This window comes from Astatotilapia calliptera, chromosome 13 (assembly GCF_900246225.1).
Source record: "Astatotilapia calliptera chromosome 13, fAstCal1.2, whole genome shotgun sequence".
Taxonomy (NCBI): domain Eukaryota; kingdom Metazoa; phylum Chordata; class Actinopteri; order Cichliformes; family Cichlidae; genus Astatotilapia; species Astatotilapia calliptera.
In genome coordinates, this window is record NC_039314.1 from 14,118,851 (window position 1) to 14,129,960 (window position 11,110).

General features: G+C 42.8%; 1 protein-coding gene across 5 annotated transcripts in view; it reads left to right on the forward strand.

Moving 5' to 3' along the window:
- slit1a (slit homolog 1a (Drosophila)) overlaps nt 1-6,512 on the forward strand; it is an 84,159-nt gene extending 77,647 nt beyond the window's left edge. For 3 of the 5 annotated variants that reach the window (XM_026189268.1, XM_026189269.1, XM_026189272.1), the window contains 13 exons: nt 953-1,024; nt 2,323-2,486; nt 2,586-2,710; nt 2,814-2,911; nt 2,992-3,131; nt 3,272-3,365; nt 3,458-3,595; nt 3,698-3,926; nt 4,028-4,158; nt 4,257-4,450; nt 5,523-5,811; nt 5,898-6,109; nt 6,207-6,512. In XM_026189268.1, the coding sequence (XP_026045053.1) occupies nt 953-1,024; nt 2,323-2,486; nt 2,586-2,710; nt 2,814-2,911; nt 2,992-3,131; nt 3,272-3,365; nt 3,458-3,595; nt 3,698-3,926; nt 4,028-4,158; nt 4,257-4,450; nt 5,523-5,811; nt 5,898-6,109; nt 6,207-6,445 (2,125 nt within the window). In that variant the 3' untranslated portion in view covers nt 6,446-6,512. The remainder of the gene's footprint in view (nt 1-952; nt 1,025-2,322; nt 2,487-2,585; nt 2,711-2,813; nt 2,912-2,991; nt 3,132-3,271; nt 3,366-3,457; nt 3,596-3,697; nt 3,927-4,027; nt 4,159-4,256; nt 4,451-5,522; nt 5,812-5,897; nt 6,110-6,206) is intronic. The other 2 variants (XM_026189270.1, XM_026189271.1) reach the window with 1 other exon arrangement.
- The last annotated feature ends 4,598 nt before the right edge of the window (nt 6,513-11,110 follow it).

Consider the following 11,110-nt stretch of genomic DNA (forward strand, 5'->3'; position numbering starts at 1 on the left):
CGCATCCTTTCCTCTGACTCTTCCACAGTTTCACCGTGATTGACAAGTCCAACAAAGAAGGCAGTTTACTTTCAGAGTCTGTTTATACATCAGTTCTCTTCATCCAGGCATAGAGAGCAGATGTGTCATGTACTGTTATTGTGGACTGAGCTGTGGTAACATTAGCTTGCGGTCAGCTGAGGTTTAGAGGTGGTAATGACCTGACGGATTACAATGACCATCAATCATGTAGCCATTAAGCCATGTAGGCTTGTCAACCTTGGTAGCAGTAGCAGTCTGAGAACAAGGAAAATAACAGTAGATTCAAAATAATGCAAAAACACACCAGGATTAATATTAATGCATGTGCCCAAATATACAAGCACATAATTGTTCCTCGTTGTCTGCACACACACACTTACACTGTCCTGCATGTGGTACAGCTCTCTTTAACCCCCCAACTCTATACCCCTGTTGGCCCTGCCAGCCAGACGCGCATAGAAACTTGACACCAGCCTTTTCCAGACGTACAGAGCCTCGTATCTTTGCCAGCTGCACATGGCTCTACCAGAAACACAAACCACCTCCCGCTCATTTAGAATGCCAAGACAACATTGCGCCATTGTTCCTGATATTTCTGGTTTCGGTTTGTTGGAAAGCAATCAACCCAGCACTGACAATTAATATACTGACTCTTTGGTTTACTTTGAAAAAAAATATAGCTTTACCATTTGGACACAGGAGCACCGTTATAAATACTGAAATGGGACCGTTCATTCAAATACTTGTCTTTTAAAAAAAAAAAAAAAATACTAGTGTGTTTTAACAAATCAAAAACGAGTTGATTTTCTGGCAGTTGACCAATCAGTAAATCTTCTTTTGAACTTTGTTCTAATAGTATGATTTTCTTTCTGTGCTCAGATGTCTTCATGTATTTTCTCTTTTTGTCCTCTCCTTCCCCTTCACCCTTAAGGTCTCTTCATGGCAATGAAATCTCAGAGCTTCCCGATGGCATCTTTAATGACGTGTCCTCACTTTCCCATTTGTAAGTAGTAACACACAACTGTATGGCCATTTCCAGAACCATTACCATCTGCATTTACCATGTTAAGTGTACATACATGTAGCTGCACACAAAAATGCATACACACACACACACAGAGGCACTGTCAGGTACAGGAGCCGTCTGCACACACAGCCAGAGTGTGGCTCACAGCGGGCTGTCTGTTGTCCTCTTTGGTCGGCTCTGCATGAGACGAGCCCTCCCTTAATCAGCCGCAGTCCTGCGGTTCAAGCAACACACAGACCCCTCTGCTCTCTCATCTCCCTGTGTGACATCTTTGAAGCACAAACATTCACTGACTTGCACACACATATCTTTCATGGTCTGTGGACTTCAGTGTTTATTTATTTGTCTGCAATTTTGTGTGAGTTGGGCGTCTGGCTGTGCATGGCTTTTGCCATCCAGCATAAATTGTCACATCATTTCGTGACAGTTGCTGATCAGTAGACATATCTGCCTATTAGATAGATAGACTTATCGTGAATATGGAGCTACCAGGCAGGAGGGGAAGACCACGGAGGAGATAGGATGTAGTGAAGCGGGACATGCAGACGGGTCATGTGACAGAGGAGGAGGACAGGGTGAGATGCTAGATATAGGGTGAGATGCATCAAATGCGGCGACCCCCAAGGGAGCTGCCAAAAAAAGATGATGACGACAGATAGATCTGTCAATCTGTAGGTGTCCTCCAGTTTTGACACTGGAGCTCTGGCAGAAGGAAGCATAGGGAGAACTAAACAAAGACATTTCATGGAGAGCAGAGCAAGAGTCGAGGCTTCATGAAAATGGGGCGAAGTGAGGGATGGAGGGGAGCCATTGATCCACAGTCACAGTCAAGTGGCTTTCATGTAAGCAGATGTCAGGTGTCAGCTATTGGCTCGGCCTGAAAGATGAGCCTGTGTTCCGCAGTAATGGAACAGCATCGATTCAGGAGTGTTTGTGCATCCAGTGGGAGGACAGAGCGCCATTGATTCCTGACCACCATGACAGAAGCAGTTAAGAGTGCCTTCTGTTCACACCTTTGCCGTAATTGAACAGCCTTCCTCCTGATAATGCATGGCCCAAAGTGGCATTGAGCGTTAAACTTTAGAGCTGTTTTATTCTTAGGGAGGCTCTGATTTTTTTTTTTTGTCTAGGACATCAAGTTGATTTTTAAGTGAGTGTTACTTTATATGAGAATGTAGAGACACCTGCTGGTGACAGAGTGCACTACAGTGGGTAGACTTATACTGAAAGAGCCTAAATCACTGATTACTAATGACTGATCTCTGAATTTTCAGGGCAATCGGTGCCAATCCGCTGTACTGTGACTGTCACCTGCGCTGGCTGTCGGACTGGGTCAAGACTGGATACAAAGAGCCCGGCATCGCCCGCTGTGCTGGTCCTCAGGGCATGGAGGGCAAACTTCTGCTGACTACACCTGCAAAGAAATTTGAATGTTCAGGTGAGTTATTGTGTTCAGCGCAGGAATTTCATCTTAGATTGGTCACTTGTACCTGTAAAAAAAAAAAAAAAGAAATATAAGCTTTGGCATTTCCTCTAGGTGATGTGGACACGGCAGTGTTGGCCAAGTGTAACCCTTGTCTGTCAAGTCCGTGCCAGAACCATGGCATCTGCCACAGCGACCTGGTGGAGATCTACAGGTGCAGCTGTCCTCCGGGATTCAAGGTAACTACACAGTGCTACCACCTACCTGTGAAGACCAGTTGAGAGGTTACCGACGTGAGTAGCATCATTTTTGGCAGATCCCTTAGTCTGGCCTCTGTTTCAGGGAAAGAACTGCGAGACGGTTCTGAACGCCTGTGTGAGCAGCCCATGTGCCAATGGAGGAACCTGCCGAATGGATGCAAATCAAGAGGGACAGTACAGGTGAGGAAATCAGTGAAGGTAAGGAATGAAATCTTAATCAAAGACAGAACTTGATGAGATGGATTTGTTTGCTTTTACAGTTGCACATGTTCATTGGGCTTCGAGGGCCCGACTTGCGAAACCAATATCGATGACTGCGATGACAACGACTGCGAGAACGGAGCAACCTGCATCGACGGTGTCAACAACTACACCTGTTTTTGTCCCCCCTACTACACAGGTTAGTAGATGCAGCATAGTTAAGATCAAGAAACAGCTGCACAGTAACAAAATATCAGTTAAAAAGAAGGTTTTACGCTATGAAAAATATGATTATGCTCTGCGTTAACCACCTTCTCTAAAACTTTTGCCTTTTTGCAGGTGAAATGTGTGAAGAAATGGAAGATGTGTGTGCCCCCGGTCGGAGCCCCTGCCAACACGAGTCTACCTGCCTCATCACATCCTCTGGACCCAAGTATGTTTTACTCCCAGAAGCACCAGATCAATCAATTCTGAAGCTGTATGTTGGGAAATAGACGATTTATATTTTGTATTTTTGCATTGCAGGTGTGTGTGTTCTCCTGGTTATGTTGGTGATGACTGCAGTGTAGATTATAATGACTGCGAGGAGCATCGCTGTCAGAATGGAGCTCAGTGTGTGGACGAGCTAAATGGATATTCGTGCATCTGTCCTGAAGGATATAGGTGAGGAGAGGACAAGTGTGCCATTATTTTTGGCTTCTTAGTTTCTTCTGCTTTAATCAGATCACACTCCTAAAAATCCCCTCACTGTCTGTCTTCCTTTAGCGGTCAGTTATGCGAGGTTCCCCCATCTCTACTGTCACTGTGCGAGCGGGCCGACTGCCAGAACAACGCCCCATGTGTGGAGCGAGGTGGGCGCGCCCTCTGCCAGTGTCCTCCTGAGTTCGGAGGGCCACGCTGTGAGAAGCTGGTCAGCGTCAACTTCATCGACAGAGACTCCTACCTCTTGCTCTCTGACCTTAAGAACTGGCCTCAAGCTAACATCACACTACAAGTATGTGCAGTCATTTCTACCATTTCAGTGTGCTGCCACTGCCTTTCTGTGCTAAAGCCTGAATAACTCAAACACCCAATCCAAAAATGATCTCTCTGTAGGTATCAACAGCGGAGGACAATGGTATCCTGCTGTACAATGGAGACAATGACCATATGGCAGTGGAGCTCTATCAAGGTCATGTCAAGGTTAGCTATGACCCCGGCAGTCAGCCAGGACATGCCATATACAGGTAAGGTGCCACTGCTCGCTCAGTCCTGATGAGCACGTAGCATTTTGTGTTCACTTTGACTGTACTGTATATCTTCAATCTGTGTTTTCCTTTCCCAGTACTGAGACTATCAACGATGGTCAGTTCCACACAGTGGAACTGGTGACCTTTGACCAGATGGTGAACCTGTCCATTGACGGGGGTCTCCCTACCACAATGGACAGCTTTGGGGCAGTGCGGCCCATCAACGGGGAGGCTCCACTATATGTGGGGGGTAGGGGCCCTCTCCAGAACACACCTCCCTCCTCTGCAGGCACTCTTAACTACTACACTACTGTCAATCACCACCCCTCCCCCTTCGCTTTGTCACCACCCGAATCACTCCTTTCCCTCAATCCTTCAACCCTATCCTCTAGCCACTCCATCCCACCTTTAGTCATGACTGTGTTTGCTAGAAAAAATACAGATAAACCTCCTGAATACTAACACACACACACACACATTTTTTTAATCATGAAAAGGAAGCTCATAGAACACAATTCTCAAAAGTAAAGCTACGTTCAGCTTCTTCTGAACCAGGTAGCTCTGCATTTAACAGAGGCTTACACCAGATGCCCTTCAGGCTGAAGTACAACCCGCAACCTTTCCCTTGCAAATGTGTTAACCACCACACAGCTGAAGGAACATCATTCTCAAAAATAATAGATCATAATTTAGAGTAAAAACACAATGCATCTCTCTATAGACTTCGTCCTTCAAGCACTTTTTTATAGTGTGTGAACTACGCCATCTAGTGTTAGAATCATAATCAAACTACCACACACAGTCTCGACTTCAGATTAGTTTTGTATTTGCATGCATTTTTTCCCCATGGTGCACATGGTGTTCATTTGTATAATTTACATGTAATTTAGCCACTCTTGATAGAATCAGACTTTGAAACTGAAAAAATAAACCTTTAATGTTACACCTTAGATTTGTTGCATTTCAGCCCCCATTTGTGGGTTGATATCGGATCAGGAGTGGCTCAGACTTGGTGCTGTTTGTTTTTCCTGCTGTGATGTGCTGTGAAGTGCTGTTCTTCATTCATACAAACTACAGGAGACATTTTTTTCCATACCTCTCTCCCTTTTGTTGTCCCCCATTTCAAGGATGATGTGTCTTATAGTGCAAATGTAAAAAAATCAAAATTAGTTTAAAAAACTCCAACAAAAAACAGTTGTATATACTAATCTGAGAAGTGGTTTACACACTGCTGGGACACACATGCTTGAAAATATCAGTCTCCATTACACTCATACCAGCCCTGTGTTAGATGTCTGTGCGTGTGACTCAGTATGCACGTCCTTGTATATAACCATCCTTTCTCTCGTTCCTTCCTCCAGGCATGCCGGTGGACGTGCACTCGGGCACTTTCCGTCTCTGGCAGATCCAGAATAGCTCCAGTTTCCATGGCTGTATCCAGAACCTGTACATAAACAACGAGCTTCAGGACTTCACCAAGACCCAGATGAAGCCTGGCGTGGTACCGGGCTGCGAGCCCTGCAAGAAGATCTACTGTGTACATGGCATATGCCAACCTGATGGGGTCCAAGGACCCGTTTGCCACTGCCAGCCAGGCTGGAGCGGGGCGCACTGTGACCAGCCTGCTAACAACCCCTGCCAGGGCAGCAAGTATGTCAGCAAATGGAATAGCTTAGTGTGGATCAAGTTTTTAAACTTTATATTTATATTTATTGAGTTTATTGCCTCTTAAATAGGTGTGTCCATGGAAAATGCATCCCTCTGGATTCTCAGTCATACCGCTGTGAGTGTGCAGAGGGTTACCGCGGAGCCCTGTGTAACCAACAAGGGGAGCTGTTTAACCCCTGCCGTCACTTGTCCTGCAAACATGGTCGCTGCCAGATCTCAGACACAGGAGATGCATACTGTCACTGTGAAAGTGGCTATACCGGAGAACTTTGTGATGCAGGTGGGTTTTGTGCATGTTAGTCTGTAGTGATAAAGAAAAAAAAAGACTTTAAAACAAGTCATATTAAAAACTTTTTTCTCCATTGTTTTTTATTTAGAGATTGAGTGCAGAGGGGAACCTGTGCGAGACTTCTACCAGGTCCAGCGGGGATACGCTATCTGCCAGACGACACGCATGGTCTCTTGGGTGGAGTGCACTGGAGCCTGCGACACAGGGGCCTGCTGCGCCAGTCAGAGGATGAAACGTCGGAAATACACCTTCGAATGCAGCGATGGGACCACCTTCAGCGAGGAGGTGGAAAAGACCATCAAGTGCGGTTGCGTGGGCTGCATGTAGCACAGTTCACTCCCGTTCCCTGCTGCTGCTGACGAGCAGAAGATGGAAAGAAAGAAAGGAAGTAAAGAAAGGAAAGAGAAGACAGTAGGAAAGTGAGGGAGAGAAAGAAAGAGAGATATTAAAGAATATATATAAAACCTCTATCTATATATTATGGACAACAGTGTTTGTAAAATAGTATATTTCCTCCCCTTCTAAGGGTGTTTGACCTACAGTAAAACAGAGAAACCAACATCACGGGCAACAACGTAGGTGCGACAACAGCAGCAAACCATTGTATCCGCAACATTGTTTCAACCCGAGTCACCCAGTGTGAATTCCCCATCCATCTCTGAGGCCTCTGACAGCCCAGCCACCATCTACCATCTTTACTTTGTGGAGGCAGAGAGAACAGTGGGGTCTGGCCTGGGAAAAGCAGAAGGCTAAGAGGAGAGCTGGACAATTTTGACTTGGCAAAGCTGTTTTGAGTTGAGCTTGGCTGGGTTGCCTGGACTGGGCTGGACATGGTTTGAGTTGAGTTGAAGTTGTTGTTGGTTTGGTGTAGCAGTTTCTCTGCCAGGATACAGTCATCCATCCACACACGCACACGTAGAAGTGAACAGCAAGGAAGAAATCGTACGATTAAGAGCGGCGCAGACGCCGTGGCTTCGAGGCTAGGGTGGTCTAGTGTCACAGTTGATTTCTGTGAGGTACCGTAACAGAAACTCCATTAAAAAAAGAAATAAACAAGAGACTGCGCTGACTAGCAGCACTGAAAACAGCAGTCAAGGCACGTCTCTGAAGTACATAATCACACATGCATGGCATACACACATTTTCTGCACAGTCTAAACGCCACACGGGAAGGCTTGTGCCAAACTATTCCAATCAGAGAACCCATCCGGTGCTGACAGTGCCCAGTGCTTATCAGCCCCCAGCATGAATTGCCTCAGGGTTAGGATGATTTGCATAATCCCACCCCCAACCTACTCCACCCCAGTGAGTAGGAGGCCAATCAGTCCTGCTCCTTTTGATGCCTGCAGTATTAAACTTGTGCAAACTGTTGCATGTTTGGAGAAGTTTGCTAACAAATATGTAGAGCTTCTTAATATCCTTATAAATGTACAAAACAAAAACGTTGCAGAATCATGCTCTGTTGTTTTATTTTTTATTTTGTTTTGTTTCATTTCTCATAATTTGTTTTTGTTATATTTTTGTGTCATGATGTAACCTAACTCCTTTAGCTGCCCCATCCCTCCCCTACAACCCTTTATATAGAAATGCCTAACAGATTCTAATATATATATATATTTGTATTTCATTTTGGTATAGTATTTTTCTATGTTAAAGAGTAAGCCTGTTTCCTGAAGCTTTGGGACTGGTGGAAAGGCGTTCATTTGGTTCCCTAGGTGTTTTTTGTTTTTTTTTTAATTTGTTGTATCTCACATGCTCCAAAAGGTGATTAATTACATTTAATTGGCCAAAAAAAAAATGCAGCAGCTGGTTGGCCTTTTTGTATAGAAGGCAGTATTGGTCTAGAAATATGTTTAATATTGTATATGTTGTCTTCCATGTGAATATTACATTAATTCATTGAGAGTCTGTGCTTGTTTTTATTTATTTTATCTAATGGCGTTTTCCTGTAGAAAGTGAAGATCAAAAATGTCAAAAAGATTTAAAAAGGTAACTAAAAAAATTAATTATGTAAAAAAACTGTATTTGTAACAACACTTCATAGCAGTGTTTGACCTTCCTCTCTGGCTCAGACATTCCTGGTTTGCTTGCAGGGGCCGGAGAGTTCAGAGCTGAGATTAAGAGATGTCCCCCACCTCAAATTTCCCTTGAAATTAACACATCACACTTAAAAGACTTCTGATTGTTTCCGTGTTCATTTGGATTGAAGTGCTCGAGTTGCATTTCTGTCATTTGAATTTGTGAGCTGGTGGGTTTTGTTTTGTTTGTTTTTTTTAAATTTTTTTTTTTTTTTTTTTTTTTAAATTAGTCAAGCTCAACTGATCATAAGCTGCTGTCAAGCCAGAAGGAACAGGATGAAGTTGCCTCTGTGGACAATGATCATGTTATCAAGGTGTGTCATCCAAGATTGCTTTGAAAAGGCAACTGTGTGTGAAGCATTACATGCCTACTACTGACAGATAAGTAAACGAGAACGGTCTGGACATTTTCAGTATCTGTCAGTTTTAAGTGGTAATCCATACGAAAAAAAACCAACAAAAAAAAAAGAAAGCAATGGTGCCAATTACAGTGAACGTCATACCTGAATGTATAAATGTGTATAGATAAATACGACCTATGCTTATTCATGAAGTGGTAACTTTTAGCTGTTATTTAGTTTCCAATGTAAGATATAGAAATCACATCCTGTCGAATAAGTGACAGTCCATCGGGATGGCGTTAAGGTGTTGTTCTCTCTGCAGATCGGGATTGTGTTTGATCCGTTTTGCTGATCTAACTGTTAAAGTCTCTTTATAGTGTGAAAGGCTGCAGATCTCAGCTCATACAGCGTTGCATCACGGAGCTCCTATTCATATTGCTACCCATGTTAACTTTGTTTTACATGCTGTCGCTGTGATCCCAGTGGTGTACAAAAACATTAAAGATCCCATAAAGGATACTGATGAACAGTCACTGTAATACTTAGGCTGTGTGCCTCGTAAAGGTGCGCGTTTAGTCAAATGTGACTTTCTTTCCATGTCTCCTTTCCTTCCTCTGCACTAATCTGTACTGGACTGGTGCATTCAACTTCCTGGTAGACATCTTAGTGGTGCTTGTGCTATATTGAGATGTAATTCAGTTACTGGTCACATGACCAGAAACACAGTTTTCTTCCATCCTATGAACTATATACATAAATGTTATTGTGAACAACACAATGTCTCTGTTGTATTGAAATGGTGCAAAAACTAAGAAATATCCCTGTCTGGGTTCTGTCTGTTTGCGTTTATGTTACAGGACTGATGGTGGGATTGAACTGAAAACTCAATAATGCTGAATGTATGTATTGCCACCGACAAAATGTTTACCAAAACTCCACTCTTTTCATTAATTAAACTTAAATGTGTGTGCTTTTAAAAATTGTCTCCATCATTTCCTTCTTTTACTTGGCAAATCTTACAAGTTTGTATTTGAAACAGTGACACTTTAAAAAAAAAAAAAAAAAAAAATCACACACTTTTGCCTCTGTACAACACCACAATTTTCAATTCCAGGTTTTGAAATTGCATTTGGCAGCACTTCACTGGAATTCTCAATATGACTTCCAAAGGGATGTTGATGCAAGAAGGGGGAGACTGTTTTTTTTTTCCCCAATGGCAGCAAAAGTATTGTTCTCTCATGGCCAAATCACTAACCTTAACTCAATCAAACACAACATGCTTTCAGTTACTCAAGACATAAGTGAAAGCTGAGAGGTCCCCACGAACAAGCAGAAGCTGATGTGGCTGCAAAAAAGGCCTTTACGGACTATCTCAAGGATGGAAACATTCCTGAAGTCCATGAGTTCCAGACTTCAGGAAGTCACTGACTGCAAAGATTTCCATCAAACTTACATTAAAAATTACATCAGTTTGTCCAAATAATTTTGAGCCTGTGAGAATGGGGGACTAAATAAAAATATAAAAAAAATAATTCCTAAACAGTTAATACTATACTTTCGTTAAACCATTTGAGCTGCAAGCCTGTAGATTCACATCTAATTTGTGTGACTTCAAATCCAGTGTGGTGGTGTACAGGGGCAAAATGATTTGGGTTTTTTTTTTTTTAAATAAAAATACTTCTGGACCTGATGATATAATTCCCAATGACTTGGAAACATATTTTATTTATTTATAACTCATCTGTTGTTTTGGGTTAGCAACCCTAAAGCTGATGAAATGGACAGTGATTTTACTTCAGTGCATTTGCACCACACAAAAGCTATGGCTGATGCCAAAAAGAGAACAGGAAGTTGCCGATTTGATTTTATGCCTTGTTTGCAGGTGTAGGCTCTACTTGGCAGAACTTTGTTTTTTAAAGATTTGGTAGTAACCAATTACTGACTTACTAAGGTGGCGTGTCCTTCAATTGGAAAAGGGACCTAACTGCATATCACCAAAAAGGGTAAATAAATTAACTACTTCGTGTCACACAGGTTATAGTGCCTTCACTGTTTTCTACACTGACAAAGGTCATGGAGGCCAACTGTTTACCAATCGGTCCAACAGCACAGTGGGAGCTTCCTGTGGGCATTGGGGCTATTGCCCTTTGGCCGTATGGCAGGTCCCATTTATGTAAAATGCCATCAATACTGTGTTAACTACAAAGTTGAAAAATTTACCATCAGGGGGAAGCATCCAAGGTCCTAAAGTGCCACAACTGTATTTCAGATTTTCTCACAGCTTTTGAATAATTGCTATTTTTGTTTCAGTGGCTTTCAAGTTGTTATTTTACTTTACTAAAATAATTGTATTTAGTTTAGTTAACTACACTAACCATAACCATACTGTCAAGTTCGCGTGAATATTCAGGATGCTGACTGTGTGATGATTTGTGAATATTTTTAAAATACTGATAATACACAGTTCAGTGCCCCCCCAGCCCCGAAATTCATTTCACTTTCATGTACTTGTGTGAGCACCTCCGTTGAGGCTGTAATAAAGCAACACTGGTACAACAAAAAAACAACATGCA